General features: G+C 35.8%; 2 protein-coding genes and 1 long non-coding RNA gene across 5 annotated transcripts in view; 2 read left to right on the top strand and 1 right to left on the bottom strand.

Annotated features, from left to right (window-relative positions):
- Nucleotides 1–1,631: 1,631 nt before the first annotated feature.
- Nucleotides 1,632–7,438, bottom strand: LOC107750793 (uncharacterized). 2 transcript variants are annotated; one of them, XR_001641178.1, is made up of 3 exons: nucleotides 7,106–7,438; nucleotides 1,954–2,037; nucleotides 1,632–1,721 (listed from the first exon to the last, which is right to left on the bottom strand). It is a non-coding gene; the product is annotated as an uncharacterized LOC107750793 (long non-coding RNA). The 2 variants fall into 2 exon arrangements; XR_001641179.1 differs by lacking the exon at nucleotides 7,106–7,438 and adding an exon at nucleotides 4,334–4,370.
- LOC107750792 (shootin-1-like) lies at nucleotides 1,685–14,469 on the top strand. Its single transcript, XM_016566313.1, has 17 exons — nucleotides 1,685–1,792; nucleotides 1,981–2,030; nucleotides 2,514–2,574; nucleotides 2,760–2,854; nucleotides 4,288–4,468; nucleotides 4,592–4,689; nucleotides 4,917–4,998; nucleotides 5,085–5,179; nucleotides 9,643–9,777; nucleotides 10,071–10,200; nucleotides 11,072–11,231; nucleotides 11,339–11,397; nucleotides 11,560–11,660; nucleotides 11,906–11,935; nucleotides 12,199–12,252; nucleotides 12,746–12,899; nucleotides 14,113–14,469. The coding sequence occupies exons 1-17, from the start codon at nucleotides 1,759–1,761 to the stop codon at nucleotides 14,259–14,261; spliced, it is 1,668 nt and encodes a 555-aa protein (XP_016421799.1). The 5' UTR covers nucleotides 1,685–1,758; the 3' UTR covers nucleotides 14,262–14,469.
- A 2,052-nt stretch (nucleotides 14,470–16,521) lies between these two features.
- The window catches only part of LOC107750791 (protein TEX261-like), a 6,940-nt gene continuing 5,565 nt past the window's right edge, over nucleotides 16,522–17,896 (top strand). The window contains exons 1-2 of one of the 2 annotated variants that reach the window (XM_016566311.1): nucleotides 16,522–16,711; nucleotides 16,812–16,891. In XM_016566311.1, the coding sequence (XP_016421797.1) occupies nucleotides 16,642–16,711; nucleotides 16,812–16,891 (150 nt within the window). In that variant the 5' untranslated portion in view covers nucleotides 16,522–16,641. The remainder of the gene's footprint in view (nucleotides 16,712–16,811; nucleotides 16,892–17,896) is intronic. The other variant, XM_016566312.1, reaches the window with a different exon arrangement.

Below are 17,896 nucleotides of genomic sequence, written 5' to 3'. Positions count from 1 at the left end.
TTCTTCAGCGAAATAAAGGTTTGTATACATTTTATTTCATTTATAAAGTCTTTACTGTTCTGTAAATTGTATTATTTTACGCAACGCAACATAAGGACAAGGTGTCAGACAGCTGCGTCAGCGGCGGTCGTTTCACACGATGGAAATGCCTTTTGCCTTGCATAACAAAAATGGATTTTATTTGTTATAATTAGTTTAATTTGATGTTAAAATGTTCTCTAATCTCAGTACTGTTTGTTTATGGGCAGGTTATGGAGTCACGGCATCTTACAGCTACGAGTGAGATGCAAGGCTGCGGTCTGAAGTTCATAGTTCCCCCAGCGAACAGCAGCCCTTCACCGGCTTAGATTTCGGCGACACACCGGCACGCAAATTAGCACTATTTCGGTAAAAAGCGATTACAGAGAACGGTTGAATACACTTAAATTAAAATGCTACTTTTAAATGCACCTTTTTTATTTCCAAAATGCTTGTTAAATGAGTTTAAATGTATGTAATATTGTAAACTATGCTGTATTCACCCAAATAAATTCGTCTTGTATTTTGTCCATGGGTGTTCTTGCTTAATAATACATATTCATCTTTTGATTATTGCTGTTGCCTATAGTAATTCCCAGCCCATTTTAAGCCAGCAATATAATAATTTTAAACAATAGATGACTTAAATTAAACAACCCAGCATGGTGGGTAAAAACGTTTAACCCAACCAGCTGGGTCAAAATAACCCAGCATGTGTTCTGTCCAATATTTACCCAGCACCGGGTTTGCGAAATAACCCAAGTTGGGTTGTTTTTAACCCAGCATTTTTTAGAGTGTACACTGTAAAATTCAACCATTTCAGGAAACTGCAAGTGCAAAAGTCAAATAATCATCAAATGTATTTTGCTTTAAAATAGCTTTTAATCATTTGTTCAGATAACACTGTCACTAAACCAAGGCTGCCCATGTTTTCACAAGGGCTGAGCACATCTACCGACAAATGATGATTGTTACTTTATCACATCCTTTCTAAATAGTCATTGATGACTCAGTTAACCATAAAGGGCAAAGTAGAATTAACTTTTGTATCAATTTACGTAACAAAATGGGAATAATAATAAGCATAGCTGTACACTGAAGTCAGTTTCAGTTCTTCTTCCCGAGTGCACTGTCAAACAGAGAGTGACAGACGCAGAAACAGAGGGATCTAGAAGAGCAGATGGTAAAAAGAAGCTTGAGAAATTATGTGGAATCTTCAAACAGACGAAAGAATTTCAGGTTGGATACATTCACTTTTTTTCTCGCTTTAAAATTTGCCTAAACATTCAAACTCTCAAAATTGTTTTTAGTCTACTGGATAATAAAAACAAATGGTCATACAAAAACATGGCTGCCTTTTATTAATACTGTAAATATAGTGTATGAAACAGATGAACAACCTGAAAACTTCAGCTGTTGCCTTTTAGATTCTGAAGAGGAGAACACCCTGTCTTCAGAAGATGAAATAGACATTGAGGTAATTTCTGCGAATGGCATTAGAGAGCACTTCTTAGTGTACATTATTAAAAAAAAAATAGTATGTAAAACAGCATGCAGCATGTATTGATAAGTGTTTTAAACATTTATGATATGATCATCTACACGGAATAATAATAAGCATAGCTGTACACTGAAGTCAGTTTCAGTTCTTCTTCCCGAGTGCACTGTCAAACAGAGAGTGACAGACGCAGAAACAGAGGGATCTAGAAGAGCAGATGGTAAAAAGAAGCTTGAGAAATTATGTGGAATCTTCAAACAGACGAAAGAATTTCAGGTTGGATACATTCACTTTTTTTCTCGCTTTAAAATTTGCCTAAACATTCAAACTCTCAAAATTGTTTTTAGTCTACTGGATAATAAAAACAAATGGTCATACAAAAACATGGCTGCCTTTTATTAATACTGTAAATATAGTGTATGAAACAGATGAACAACCTGAAAACTTCAGCTGTTGCCTTTTAGATTCTGAAGAGGAGAACACCCTGTCTTCAGAAGATGAAATAGACATTGAGGTAATTTCTGCGAATGGCATTAGAGAGCACTTCTTAGTGTACATTATAAAAAAAAAAAAAAGTATGTAAAACAGCATGCAGCATGTATTGATAAGTGTTTTAAACATTTATGATATGATCATCTACACAATGAGCTCTACTGAATGCCACACATTTTGGTCATCTGCTAATGCAAAAAAATCTGCTTTGTACAATATTCTTAATGCATATTATAGAAATAGTAAGAGCTATATGGACGAGAATCAAATCAACCTCTTTGGAGGCCTCCTCTTGTCACAACTACAAGATGCAATATGAGAAATTAATTTGCAATTGTGAGATCCTCGAAAACAATATGAAGTTGCACATAATGATTCAAAATCTGTCCTGTTATGCTAGTATGCAATGATTTTTTGCAGCAACAACAACAAAAAACTTGCTTAAGTACTTCGCCCACTTATTGTGCAATGAAGTTTTATATATTGTGTTCAATCTGCTCTACAGTGCGAGATTCTGGAGAAAGAGCGAGATGAGGCGAATGAAAAGCTGTCAAGGATGGAGGAGGGTGAGATATTAGTGGGAGTCTTTTGGAATTGCAATATCCTCATATTGCAACTCATTTAAGAGTCTCACTATGAAAGGCTTACAAAGAACTTAACTATCACTGGCTAAACCTTGGAATAACTGTGCAACAAACTACTTAAAGAGTCACTGAAAATGTGCAAACGTGATTTATGTAACTACTTTCAGCGTCTGCTCAACTGCTCAAGGAGCTGGATGTGTTAGAGATGCAGTTTCAGATTGAGCGATCGTGCAGGGAGACCGCAGAGTCCTTTGCACTGAAGGTAGGAACACTTCTCTTTTCTCACAAGTCTAACGGCTTGTATTTGTTCTGTTGATTATTTCACATCCCTATATTGATTACAAGCTATGACTTTCTCCAAACTGAGTCATTAATCCAACACTCTAAAAAAATAAGTCTTTTTATTGGCATGATTCCATGAAGAACCTTTAAAGGAATAGTTCACCCAAAATTTTTAATTTGCAAAAACTTTACTCTCTCTCTCAGGCCATCCAAGATGTAGATGAATTTGTTTCTTCGTCATAACAGATTTGAAGAAATTTTGCATTACATCACTTGCTCACCAATGGATGCTCTGCAGTGAATGGCTGCCGTCAGAATGAGAGTCCAAACAGCTGATAAAAACATCACAATAATCCACAAGTAATCCACACCACTCCAGTCCATCAATTAATGTCTTGTGAAGTGAAAAACTACATGTTTGTGAGAAACAAATCAACCATTAAAGCATTTTAACTTTAATAATTTGAGTCTGGCCAAAATACAAGTCCACAATCCATAATGACGGTTCCGCAGTGAAAAGTCCATCCCTTGTTGTCCTCTCACATTAAAATCCAAGCACGTGTTTGTTTAGAGCTGCTTTGGACTACTTTGGCTTATAAAAGGTGCTTGATTTGTGCATATTTCTCTCCTGATTCAGACGAGATGACGTTTTCACTGGAAAAAGCAATATTATTAATAGTGGACTCAGATTTTACCCGGAAGCAGCAGTTTGAAGTTAAAAATGTCTTGAAGGATGGATTTGTTTCTTACAAATACACAGCCTTTTGCTTCACAAGACCTTAATTGATGGACTGGAGTGGTGTGGATTACTTGTGGATTGTGATTTTTTATCAGCTTTTATCCGCCCTCATTCTGACGGCACCCATTCACTGCAGAGGATCCACTGGTGAGCAAGTGATGTACTGCTACATTTCTCCTACGTTTCCATGAAGAAACAAACTCATCTTTGATGGCCTGAGGGTATGTACATTTTTACCAAACTGTCAGTTTATCTATTCCTTTAACATCCATGGAACCTTTCCATTCCACAAAAGGTTCTTTTTTTTTTGTGGAAAAAGTTTATTTTGATTTTTTAAATTGATTTTTAATTTTTTTATTTGAAAATGATTGATTTTTAAATTCTTTGCAGTAAGAAAAAATGCTTATTTTAAGAACTGCTTACACTTAAAGGCTCTTTAGGGAACCAAAAATGGTTCTACAATGGCATTGCTGGAGTCTTGATTTAAGAGTGAGTTCAACTCAAGGGCATATTATGGGCCTGGCCAATGGTGCCATACACTGTTCACCTTTAAAATTATATAGTATATTGTTCGTATTGGATTAATAAATAAAGGGGCAAGTGATATTGAGGCTGATATTGGTAAAAGTCATCATGCCACCCTTTCTCAATCTTTGAGACTTTTGAACCCACAGGTGAATAAAGATTTCAAGGCATTAAAGAGGCAAAGCCAAGCCATACTTCCCCTGATTCCAGAAATGCCAGAAAATTTCTCTATCCTAAACCTGGACCCCGAGGCTGATCCCAGCCCTGAAACGGTCTCTGAGGAAGAGAGCAGTGAAGATCCGCTTCTCATGAGTCAGAATCAAATTAGAGGTAGCCTAATTTATAAATAACACAAGCCTTGAAAGCAAAAATATACATTTCTATAAACCTGTCCAAGAATAGAGAAAGTGAAGATTTTGGCTCATTTTTTTTTTCTGCAATCTTTTTGTACAGAAATACAGTCATCTGTAGACCGATTACTTGGAGAAAAAATTCAACTCACTGCACAGGTGGAGCTTCTTAAGAAAGAGAAGGAAGATTTGAAGGACAAGGTATAATGGCCTAGTGTCTGCATATGAGACATGCATACAGTTGTGGTCATAATTTCTGGCAAAACAATTAACGCTTTACCCCAAAATGGTAATGGCAACTATTAACAGTGTTTCTTCAATATAGGGATCTTTATGGGTCTCGTCAGTGCTCTACTTTCATTATATGTAGGTTAAAATTCTAAAACATTGAATTTTATTCAACTTCAAACTCTTATTCTATTCATAAGTTGGTGTTGGAGGTCGAAGAGAAAGAGGCCCTTCTGAGGAAGCTCAGCAAGCAGAGCAGGACTGTGAATAAAATGAAGAGAGGCGAGTCAGCTGAATATATTCTACCATTAATGAGCACCCTCAGATCAAAAGATTCATGGTAGTTTCTCTGTATGTTCGTGCTCCAGTCTCCCAGCTGGTTACAGAAGAATTTACAGAGATGTCTCAGAAGCTCGAAATGGAGCAAGGACTCAGGCAGCATGCCGAAGTGTTTGCACACCAGGTACTCTTTTGAATAGGTGCTTTCACTCACACCGCATTATCTGCAAATTAGGGCTGGACGATATGGCCAAAATTGATATCACGATATATTTCTTAATTTCGGTCGATACGATATAATTCTGATATCGATATGAACACTATTTATCTGAAATGGAAATCTTTTGTAACATTATAAATGCCTTTATCATCACTTTTGATCAATTTTAAGCATCCTTGCTAAATAAAAGTATTAATCTCTATAATTTCTTTCCCCAAAAAATTATAAAAATTATACTGAATGGAATAGTGTATAATGTTACAAAAGCTTTTTATTTCAGATAAATGCTGATCTTTAGATCTTTCTATTCATCAAAGAATCCTGAAAAAAAATGTACTCAACTGTTTTAAATATTGATAATCAAATTAGAATGATTTCTGAAGGATCATGTGACACTGAAGACTGGAGTAATGATGCTGAAAATTTACCTATGTATGATCACAGGAATATTTCTGAAGACAGTCGGTTCCCTTCAGAGATACATTCATATAAAACACCCGCGCTGTGTTATCATATTATAAATCAATGTATGGGAAACTGGTAATGTATATCGAAATATCGGAAATGTGTTTAAAAATCATATCACCGTTATTGAAAAAAATTATATCGCGATACATATTGATATTGAATTATTGTCCAGCCCTACTGCAAATGTAACAGTTGTTTTTGTTTAGTAGTCAAAATGCCCAAAACCAGCTACTGCTCAAGTTTGCTGACTTGAGAACATTGCTGTGAAAAGTTCTGTATTATGTGTGAACAAAGCCATAAACGTTAACCGTTTGAGCATGTACAAGTTTAGGACGCTCTGACATATGAGGTCCAACACAATCTCATGGCAACAATCTTATTCTTAAGTTTTTGTACAATCTGCTTACGTCCCCACTGATGGTTAGGTTTAGGGGTGGACATTCACGTTTGCTTTTTTCTAAAAATTATTTGTTTCCGTATGAAACACATTATTTGCCACCTCGTAAAATAATTACATTTTTTTCAACATCAAAGCCAAACACAATGTTATGAAATATCATGTGCAATGACTCCATGCAGTTTAGGTGTAAAGTATGGCGAGTAGTCAACAGATGATTTGAGTACCAAAATACAATGCAGAAAAACTTTTTTTGGGAATTTGCAGCAACAGCATTTTAACTGCAGTGCCTAAAAATCATCATAAGATCGTAAAAGAATCAAAGATCTGATACAGAGCGCACAGTATAAAGGAAACAAATCATAGAAAAACAGACAGGTTTTGTGTGTGAAGAACTGTAGTTACTGACTTAATTACACGTTTTTTGTATGAAGAAAACTGATTTCAGACACCATAAACTCTGCTACTGATGATCAAAAACAAACTAGAGTGTTGTGCTTTATTCATAACTAAGCAAATATTTAATGACTACAATGCTTATTTTTTCACTATAAATGGAATCATAGGTTAAAGACAGACGCTTATGAATTAATTTACTACTTTTCAAATGCCTTTAAGAGGCCATTTTATTCTTTCAAGCAACCACCAACCGCTCGCAGAGGTTCATGGGATATCAAAAGTGGCAGGGATCAGTTCAATATACAGGATATTAAGCAAACATTGGACTGCTACATGTCTCGAAGCCTTTCTACTCTAGTCTGCCAGCATTATGTTTATCTCTTTTACACAGTCTGTCTCGTATTCATTCACGACGCAGAGCCTAGTTTACCGCGGTGAAGACGCATGATCAAAAACAAACTAGAGTGTTGTGCTTTATTCATAACTAAGCCAATATTTAATGACTACAATGCTTATTTTTTCGCTATAAATGGAATCATAGGTTAAAGACAGACACTGGAAATACACTATATTTAACAATATAGGGTTTTATAAAGCGGCAAACAATAATGGAGCGAACTACTCACCCATTGACGAACGTCTGTCTGTTCCACATGCAGTGACAGGCAGACAAACAGCACTTTATTTGGTAAATCTGACTGAATTCGCTTGACTTGAGTAGTTTATCGATATACTTTCGGCTCAGTTCAGTGTGGACTCATTTCCGTTTGGATGTAAATACGATCGCCTTTCATCAAGTACATTAAGTTTTATGACGATAAAGTTTTAATAATTCCCAGTGATAACCGCTCTCCATAACAGCTTTATGTCCGTTATTGAGAAAAATGTTGCGGAAATCCCGGAGCCGTAGTTTTACAGAGAAACGCTTGGCGAATTTCAACTGACGCTCACGCGCTGCAGAAGTGTGTTTGAATTGGACCTTTCAAAAGAGCGCGCGGTTTTTAAGGTTTATTGTGATAAATTATTTGATATTTTTTGTGTGGAAAAAATCAGTAACGACTCGACATTTTACCGGTTACCAGTGGCCTATGTAAAAATCAATTTAAAGGTGCGCTTAACTTGAACACAAGCGAAATTACACAAAATGACACGATTTTCAACTCAACGGTCATCAGCATCGTAAATCCTCGAAAGTTTTTGATATTTAGATTTTTTTTTTTTTTTTATGTATGTAGCCTACATTTATAACACTATACCTTGTATCTTATCACCTTTGCATCAAATTACAAAAAAACTAGTTAACACTAATGCGAGGGTGTTTCTAATGCAGTGTCTATTGGAGGGACGGTAAATTTGACATAGTTCTCTCTTCTGACTGCCCTTATCAGTCTCTCCGATTTTTTTCCTTTGATTGAAAGTCGTGAAAACACTATAGTGGAGTTTTTCTTTTGCTATTTGATCAAATAGGGATGCAAAAAATATATTTGTGGTAGGCTACTCTCCCATGCTCTCGAAGTTTGCCCAACTATACCGAGCACCGGTAAATGTGGCTGCACCTTAACTCCATTAACATGTGACTTTATTCAAGTTTTTAGATTCAGGACCAGTTCATTTGTATAGCACATTTCATACTCAATGGTAATTCAAAGTTTTATTTACATAAAAAAAATTTTTTTTTAAATAATCAACAAAGAAAAAAATGGTTAAAATGGCAAGAAACATAACAGATACTGATACATAATCTTATGATAGTTACCTAACAGCTCAGTGAAATAATCTGGACATAAAAACACACTTCTCGCTCAGAGGCCTACATGCCCTGGCTGACAACATGACAATATCTGAATCAATAGACAGTAGATGGGAGGAAGTGCAGTGTCTCCAACTGGTTCAAGTGTGTACAAGGGCCTTGGGAGATTTGGGCTGGATCCGGTCAATTCACACTCACAGCTGTGAACCTGCATTAATGAAAACACTGGATTGAGATAACACACACTCTTTGATCATGCCAGTCCAGCTGGCTCTGTTAATACCAGTAGGTTTAGCGCTCATTCAGTCTAAATGAGCATCTCCGCTTAAAAGTGGCATCTGTCTTTGCATCCCTCGTCTCTTCCTGCGGTAATTAGCACCCATCGAGATGGCAGTTTGAAAATCGGCAGCTCTTTAAACCCCTGTCCTTGTTTGACACTTCCTTTTTGTCGGCTTTGTGTATATTGTTCCCCATTTGCAGACACAGACATAATGGGGGTCCCAACAGGGGGCCTTCACCTGTGAAAGGGACCCCCGACGGTTCGCGCACCACTCAAACTCATTCTGAATGTGTGGCCACACACCACACAGCTTGAATGACATTCTTTATCGCCACCCCTTCTGTTTGTCTGTTTTCCCTGTGTTTTGAAAACATATTCATCTTTTTCACGTTCAGTGTTTTTTTCCAGTCACAGAGAGCCTAATGACGTACTAATTCGAAAGGGAGAAAATACAGGCCGTCATCACACAAAGAGAGGCGCCCATTTACTCGTCAAGCACATGCGCTTTTCCTTGTAATTGCACCTCCGCAGGGGTCGCGTTTGGTGGTTTAGGTCTGCTCTTCTTCAAGCCGAACGAAAGGGCAGTGAATGGAGGTGAGAAGTGAGAGTCCAAACAGCCCGACACATGACAAACTTGCACTTCCCTTTCCTGCTCGCCGTTTCTGCTTTTCAACAAGTAAGGGCAGTGAATGGAGGTGAGAAGTGAGAGTCCAAACAGCCCGATACATGACAAACTTGCACTTCCCTTTCCTGCTCGCCGTTTCTGCTTTTCAACAAGTACGTTTCTTGCTATCTAAAATTTTAGGGAGATAATGGATGGTTTGATTTTTGGTTTCCCAAACTGAACTAATTCTATTGAGGTTTTGTTTTTATTTTTCGGATAATTCGCTGCATGAATAATTAACATGCCCGCTTAGCTCAACAAATAAAATAAAATGTTGGAAAGGTCTTTAAAATGAACTTTGAATGTTGGCTTGTCAAAAAAAAAAATATTCTGAAGTATATTTAGACCTTCTGTAGTTTGAAAACTTTGGACATTTGAAGAGCGATTTGAAGTTTGGTGTGGTGATAGATGGATTGATAGATGGATGATTGATAGACTGATTGATCAAGTGATTGTTTTTTCCCTACAGATGCTGGTGAAACAGCAGGAAACCCAGAGACAGATTCAGAATGCAGAGAATGAGAAACAACTACAACAGGCTCTGAGTCAAGTGACTGAAATCTGCAAAGCTCTGGAAGAGATACGACTCTATTACCAAAACCAGGTGAATGTGTCGGTCTGGTGTATTCAGATTGTGATGCTTATGTGGTTGGAAAACGTTTGAATCTATCACATCATTTCCTGATCCAGTTTATCCTGTTCTTTACTTCATCTCTTGTCTATATGCGGTGAATAAAAAAAAAAAACTGTAAATAAGTAATAGATATTTTTATTTGCACTATACTTGTACCAAACTTTTTATTTACACTTAAATAATTATTATAATAATTAAATAATTACTTAGTTGTGGAGGTAGCTTTAATTGTGAATCAGCTTTAATTGTATCTGTCTATACAGATGTCTCAGACAGCAGCTCAGGATCTGGCTGCAGTAAGAACAAAGCTGGAGATGAGTGAGAAAGAGAGGAGCGAGACTGAGATTCAGCTGAGAGACTCGAAACAATCTGTAACTGCACTTCAGGAGGAAAGTAGGTCTTATTTAAAAAAACAAAAATAGGTTGGTATATTAACATTATATCAGTTAATGAAATTACGGTATTTAACTGTAAATTTAAGTTAAAACCGTAAAACCTAAAACGTTGCTACCGTATTTTTTTACCGTAGATTTTACAGATTTTTTTTTACAGTGTAGATTATGATGCTGAAAAAGTGTTAGGACATTATGGCCCGGTTTCTTAGACAGGGCTTAGCCAGGATTAGGCCATAGTTCAATTAGGACATTTAAGTAATTTTTATAAACATGCCTTAGAAAAAAGCATTACTGGTGTGCATCTTAAGACAAAACAAAGGCACTGACATGTTTTAAGATCAGTCAGTGCAAGTTTCTTTCAGTTGAAACAGCTCAGATTTACATTTTAGTTTAGGATTAGGCTTAAGCCTTGTCTGTGAAACCGGGGGTATATTATATAAAAGAGCCCTTAAAGGCAAGACAAAGCACACATGAGGTCTCAGCTCAATGAGTTGCTTCTCAGACTTTTCTTCTGAGAAAAGATCTCGGACATGTCCATCTAAAAGACGTTTCAACAATGTCTCAACCTCATGTTGGCCAAGTCTGCAATCAAAGTTTCCATATGAAATACAACATCTTTCATTATGCTCTTCTAAGACCAAATGAACAAAGCTGCTTTTTACATTAATTTTATAGCATTTACTTAGGATTTTATGGATGTTTTAGGAGAAATAGAGACAGTTTGAGTAATATAAGCCGATGCTTACATTAAACATGCTTGAGATCTCCATTATGTTTCCAGCTTTGAAAGAGCCATCACTGAAAATATTATTTTGTTATAAAATGAATGATATTTTGATTGCAATTTTAATCACTTATTTCGCAACTAGTCAAGCTGCTCAAGGATAAACTGAAAGAGATGGAGCAACTTCCTTCCATTCAATCTATCCAGCTGAATGAGGCAAAGGAAAATCCAGCTGATCCACCATCACTGGTGCCGCCAGCACCACCTCCTCCTCCTCCTCCTCCTCCATCTTCAGCTGTCACTGAGTGAGTCTTCAGCACCTTTAAATGTTGAGATATTCCAACCATAAAAATACACTACACATGCAAAGTCTTCAAAAGTTCATTAAAATTAAACCCATTGTATTTTTTAGCCCATTAAAGGCTTTGAGGAACAGAAAGAAGGGAGAAAACAGCGCCACTCAAACTGCGAGTAAGACAATCATACCTTACATCTGACCTGTACTATGTCAAAAGCAAAATCAACACGGCAGACAGGAAGAAACAATACAATAATTTAAAAGTTGAAGTTAAATCAAAGAACGCAAGCACTGCTCTTCCATCCTCGATGAATACTGTGTTGATTTTCTCACAGAACCCGCAATTACGGAGGATATGAAGGCCAGAGCTGTGGATGAAATGATGGAAAGAATCAAGAAAGGCATTATTCTCAAACCTATTCTCAGAACGCCACAGGTGGGTCTGCCACTGGTGAATTATTACATGTTTTGCTGAACATAAATTGTACAGTGAGGCGCCAGCACTGTATGAAAATAATCGAACGTGTGACAGAAAAAATCCCATGAGCATGTGCGCATCACGTATGATTCACACAGTAGGACAACACTTTTAATGAAATAGCAAAATACACCTTATAGACATGCCTTAAATATAGGCCTGTTTAAACAGAAATAAATATTTGACATTTGCTTTCATTTCAGGCTGTGTTAGAGGATGAAAATGCATGGAAGGTTAGTCATACTGCACTATTTCATATAGGTTTTTAGTTTACAATTACACATTATTGTGGTCTTTCAGGTCTTCCTGCAAGCATGATTACTGTTGCATTTTAAAGTATGTGGAGGTTTCCTATTTTATCTGACTGTGAGACTATTTCATGTGTGTGTAGTGACATGCCTAACTACTTTATACATTGCTTGCGAATTATGTGTTCAGAAAGTAACTGTTCAGAAATGACAAAATATCATTAATCAGAAATTATTGACATTTACAGGAGCAGAGGTCTGAGAATCGGAAATCAGCTGTGCTGGAATTGCAAGGGATGCTGGTAAAATAAGATCTCTTAAAATATTGACTACTGATTACTTTTATTACTCAGACTAGCTGCTTGCAAGGTTGACATTAAAATATACTTAGGTGGCTATACAGAGTACATATACTTTCATATAAGGTGCTCGTCAAGACTGCATTTATTTGACCGAAAATGTAGTCAAAAATTGTGAAATATTATTTCAATTTAAAATAACTATATTCTATTTGAATATATTCTACATTTTAATTTATTCCTGTGATGCAAATCTGAATTTTCAACATCATTACTCCAGTCTTTAGCGTTAACTGTCACTGTTATTTTTTTATTAAACATTGGTATGTTTCATCATATTACTGTTTGCATCCATTTTATAATAGGGCCGTGTGTTAGAGATTTGACCATAATTAAGGTAGTTTTAGGGAAAACACCTCTTAAGTAACCACAGTAAAATGCATGATCTCTCATGGCTTATTGTATTAATGTAACTTTATTGGCTGGTTCACCTCAGGTTTCCACGAGGAGGCCTGGCCCTCGAAGGGTGGAGTCTAAAAAACGCTTCAGCCGTACTGTTGGGGAGGCGGAGCTTCAGATGGTGCTCCAGAGAAGGAGGAGGGCCATGGGGGATGAAAAAGGGACCCCTCCTTCTCCATCCAAACCCAAAGGTATACTATGTCTCTCTTTACTCTTTCAAAGGCCTGAAAAGCATCATTTAAACTGCTAATGCATTTAAATGTGCTTCAGCTTATACAAAACTGGTCAGCTCTAAAGTTTATTATTGAAAAAATAAGCACACAGTAAATAAAAACAATGAATTCTGAATTTTTATTATAATCTAACAATTATAAAATCACCAGGATTTTTTAATTTATCTTTTATCCCTATTTATCCTTTATTTTCACTTATGTTTTATCCAAATATTCTTTCATTTATCCTTTAATACATTTATCTTTTATCCCCTGAGATGTAATGTGTACAATCTTAAAAAATACTGAGAGGAATTTACTATATTTACTATATATATATATATATATATATGTATATATATATATTGCTCAATTCTGCAGTTGCCTTCTGAAAATAAAATAAAGAGGATTAAACTGCTAAAATATTTTATAAAAATTACAATATTTAAGATTTTTTTATTATGATTTTTTTTTACATTTATTATTTTCTAACTGACTAACTTATCTAAAAGAAAAAGACACAAAACATTAAAAAACTTAATTTATCTAGTATTCATTAGTAGGCTAAACCTCCAAATGGCAGAGCTGTTTATAAGTAAATAAGAACTAAAATATTAGACCCATATAAGGTTTATGCTTAAAGTAACTGAAAAAAATTTATTAAAAAATCTACTTGAAACACACTCTCTGAAAACAAGTTTTAATATGCAGTTTTGCTTCTCAGTAGAAGTTATCTTACAATTTGTAGATATTTTTTTACTGTAAAAAGATACATTTTGTGATAAAAAAGATTTTTGATTAGTAGTTTAGTAGTGGCTTGTGTGTGTTTTTTAAATTTTTTTATCAGATTTATTGGCCAAATTGGTTTTTTCACAGTGGCGCTTAAAGGGATAGTTCACCCAAAAATGAAAATTTGATGTTTATCTGCTTACCCCCAGGGCATCCAAGATGTAGGTGAGTTTCTTCAGACGACTGATAGACTGCAACGGCTGGAGTTAAAAATCTCCGTTTGTGTTCTACTGAAGAAACAAAGTCACCTACATCTTGGATGCCCTGGGGGTAAGCAGATAAACATCAAATTTTCATTTTTGGGTGAACTATCCCTTTAAAAGCAGCCTCTTCATTTATTGATTGGTTATGAATGTTTGTGCGAGCTGCATCTTAAAGTCGATGTTTCCTCACCCACTCGCAGATCCACCCGCAGCCGTGTCCGTCTCGAGCTCTTCGCCCTGGGCGGGGGAGAGTGGAAGCGCCCCGGTGCTCCGGAGACTTCAGCAGAACCGTGAGAAGAGAATCTCTCGCATAAAGGCTTCAGAGTCCATTATATGGGAAGAAAAGTGAGTTTTGAGGGTCTTTTAGTCTGACCTTCTGCACTTTTGAGAAACGCGATGTTGAACTAAGTATGACTTCAACACCTATTTCCTTCTGCCAGATGCCGCTTGGAATTTGTTTAAAGTAAATGTCACGAAGCTGAATAAAGCGTTAACCCTGTTAACTGTGCGATGAAAAAACCAAGGACCCATGCATTCAAAAGTGAATTATGAAAGAAATAAAAGACATTCTTTCTGCACATACTCACTGTCTTTTCTTTGCACTCATTCTGCGTTTGCTGTTGTGTTGGACATTTGTGCTTTTGAGGTGTGAATTCTTCCATTAAAAGATTGAATTTCTTGAATGCTTGACATGCACAAGTATTTGGACTTTTGATCGGTTCTCTCGTTTTGCTGAATTACAAATCAGACATTGACATTTTTAAAGCATTAAAATTCTAAATTATTTTAACGTGACATTGTTTTATATTCATAAAACCAGCATTGCACCCTGCTGGGTTTTATAGTGTGTCATTCTTGGTAGATTTGTTGTTCAGGTTTCTACTGCAATGTTAATATAATACCAGAGAATTTCATTTGGACTGAGATCAATGCTTTGGCTCAATGTAATCAAGTCCATCTTGTCATTTTTGATCCACAACCTTGTTAATTTAACTCTGAATTTGGGATTATTGATTTGAAGAAAGGCAAAATAAGTTTTCGCCATTTTCCAGAGATGCTTTTTCATGTTTGCCTTTTTTGAAAAGTCATTCTCCTGCAATAATAACTGAGGAGCATTTATCCGAAAAGTCTGGCCATCTCTTCCAACACATGGGGGGCAAATACTGTATGTAAAGTTAATTAAACCTAAACTACTTTAAGCTACTAAAGCTGGAAAATATGCTATTTTTAGTCATTTTTAACATAAAACAATGTCATGAAACAAAGATCATTTTAGAGAACTACTCATTTTTAAAATGAAAACTGTAAAAGCAGTAATATTAGGTATCTCAATATATTAGGGGTAATTGTGCGCCATTCTTGGTAAATTGGTTCAGGTTAGTGAGATTTACTCCAACGATAGCAATCATTTGGATTGAGATACAGGCTTCTAATCAAAGTAGTCAAGTCCATCTTGTCATTTTTGACCCATAACTTTGTTATTTTGGCCTTGTATTTGGGATTATGCCAAAATAAATTGTCACTCTTCTCCAGACATGCTTTCACGTTTCCCTTGTCTTGCATCAGTTTCCTGCAATAATAACTGAGGAGTTTTTATCCAAATAGTAAAAATGGGCCTTCTCTTGCAACACATGGGGGTCAAATACTTATGCAACAGTGTGTAAAGCTAACAGCCAACTTAACCTAAAAGACTTTAAGCTACCATGGCTGAATAATATGATGTTTTTGGTAAAAAAAATTTTTACATAATGTCTGTGTAAATAAATTGTTATTGATTGTTATTAATTTTAAAAATAAAAACTGTAAAAAAACAGCCATATTAGGTAAGTATCCGAATATATTTCTAAGTCGCTGTATGTGCTGTCAGTGTCAAAGCCTTTAGGTGAGTTTATCCGTCCATCTGGAAATACCTGGAATGAAAAGGGCAGCCTTTTCTCCAAAGACCTCCACACTCCCATTCTTTGATAAAAGCATTTTAAATGGAGTACGTAATTGAATGCGTGGTTATTTTAGCATTGTGTATATACTATTATAGTATTCATTATTATTTTGAAGTAGATTAAATTTTTATATTTTCAGTTTTCATTTTAATTTTCAGTTTATTTTATTAGTTTTTTATTTATTTATTTATTTATTTATTTAATTTATTTTTTTATTTTTTTATTTATTATTTTTATTAATGCACCTAATTGGTGCATTAGCAGAGCTTGACTCTTTCTAGACAGATTTAATTTGATTTGATTTGATATATAAATGCACCTAATTGGTGCATTCACAGAGCTGATCTGGACATTTTCTTATTTGATTAATATTTTTTAGAATCACTACATTATTAATTATTTAATTTAATTTAATATTATTATTTAATTTAATTTAATTTAATTTATAAATGCACCTAATTGGTTCAGAAAATGTTCGCAGTGAGCAGAGCTGGAATCTATGTACACAGATTTTTTATTTTATTTTTAATTTGATTAATATTTCTAGAATTACTACACAATTCTCATTACTCTCATTTGCGTTATTTCTCAGGTTATTTCACCGGTGCAATACCTCCTCCAGCCTGAGTGGCGCTGTTTGTGATCAGACTCCCACATCAGCTGCGCGCTACGTCTGAAGAAGCTTCAGAAGAAACTTTGACCACCTCAGTTGTTAGCCTAGCAGCGGAGACACATATCTCCTTTATTGTTTACCAGTCCCGTATTTGTTCGACTAGCCCTTTTAAAAAGATGTGGTTTATTTATTTACTCAGCTGGTTGTCGCTGGTGGTGCAGATATGTTTCGTTACTCTCGCTATCGGTGAATACCTTTATAATGCATTATACATAAAGGCTTTAAGTGAAGTGATACGTATACAGTCTGTTTGTAGTTTTTCTCAATTTGCTATTTGTCTTTACAGCTGCAGGCCTGTATTATTTGGCAGAGTTAATAGAGGAGTACACCGTCGCCACCAGCCGCATTATAAAATATATGATTATGGTGAGTATTACCTTTGTAAACTTTAGTTTGGCGTGCATGTGATTGCATAAAATATGCATTGTTAGTAATGCTTGCATAGACTAATATTAGAGGAACTCAAGCCATATCTGGGGACCAGAGTGTCATACTGTCTCTTTAAACTGTCTTTGTCTAATTTTGCAAGTGAGAATCACATGCATTTGTTTTTTTTAAATTTGCAAACAAGTCAGAATGAAAGCAAAGTAACGTCTCAATTCAACATCACCCAGCCCTCCCTCCCATCTTAACCCTGCGGTCTCTTTACAATGGGGAGCACACTGAATACATAATGGAGTTAACAGAACAAGTCACAGGGATCAGGAAACATGGATTTCAGTTAAAGAAGAAGAAAAAAAACCACCCACATCATTCTAAGTCCAAGTCATTGTTCTGTGCAATATATTTGGATATCTTCTCAGCAGCTATAGTCCAGGTCTGTAATGTAGAAAGTTGTGCCATATTCACCCGAGCCGTGGCTATTTCTAACATAATAATGTCTTGAAGTTGCATCAGCCACTTGTACGTATCCAAAGTATGTGGAGGGAGCCAGTGTTGTGCTAACAATTCTTTTGCAGATGTCAAACCGGCAAGCCAAACCATTTTTTGCAACTTAGAAAAGCTCAACGCAGAATTGTCATTCAATAGTAATTCACCGGTATAGGGTACTCAATAATTTTTGATAAGGCAGAACATACTGCATTCCAAAATTCTTTGACCTTTTCACATTCCCACATCATGTGTAAAAAAAGCTCCAAGTTGTTGATCAGAACAGTTATTGCAGAAGGGGCTGAATGAAGAGTCAATACGATGTCTTTTCAGTGGGGTCCAATAAGTTCTGTGACAAAAGTTAAAATGAATCAGTTGGTGATTTGGATTTCTTGATGAAGTAAGAACGTTCTGCCATGTTCTACCCCAGTTCATGATATCCTCATCAAGTTCACAATCTCTTTCCCATACATGCTGTATAGCTAAGCCCTTTGATGTGGC

The sequence above is a fragment of the Sinocyclocheilus rhinocerous genome, unplaced genomic scaffold, assembly GCF_001515625.1.
Source record: "Sinocyclocheilus rhinocerous isolate Xijiao unplaced genomic scaffold, SAMN03320098_v1.1 scaffold1564, whole genome shotgun sequence".
Taxonomy (NCBI): domain Eukaryota; kingdom Metazoa; phylum Chordata; class Actinopteri; order Cypriniformes; family Cyprinidae; genus Sinocyclocheilus; species Sinocyclocheilus rhinocerous.
The sequence above is the reverse complement of the archived record's forward strand: the minus strand, read 5'-3'. Positions and strand labels throughout refer to the sequence as shown.

Bases quoted from the DNA above. Each gene is read 5' to 3' on its own strand.
- LOC107750792 (XM_016566313.1), top strand. From the start codon at position 1,759: ATGTGGAATCTTCAAACAGACGAAAGAATTTCAG. The intron at 1,793-1,980 runs GTTGGATACATT...GTTGCCTTTTAG, and splicing joins AACAGACGAAAGAATTTCAG to ATTCTGAAGAGGAGAACACC. The intron at 4,469-4,591 runs GTAGCCTAATTT...CTTTTTGTACAG, and splicing joins GAGTCAGAATCAAATTAGAG to AAATACAGTCATCTGTAGAC.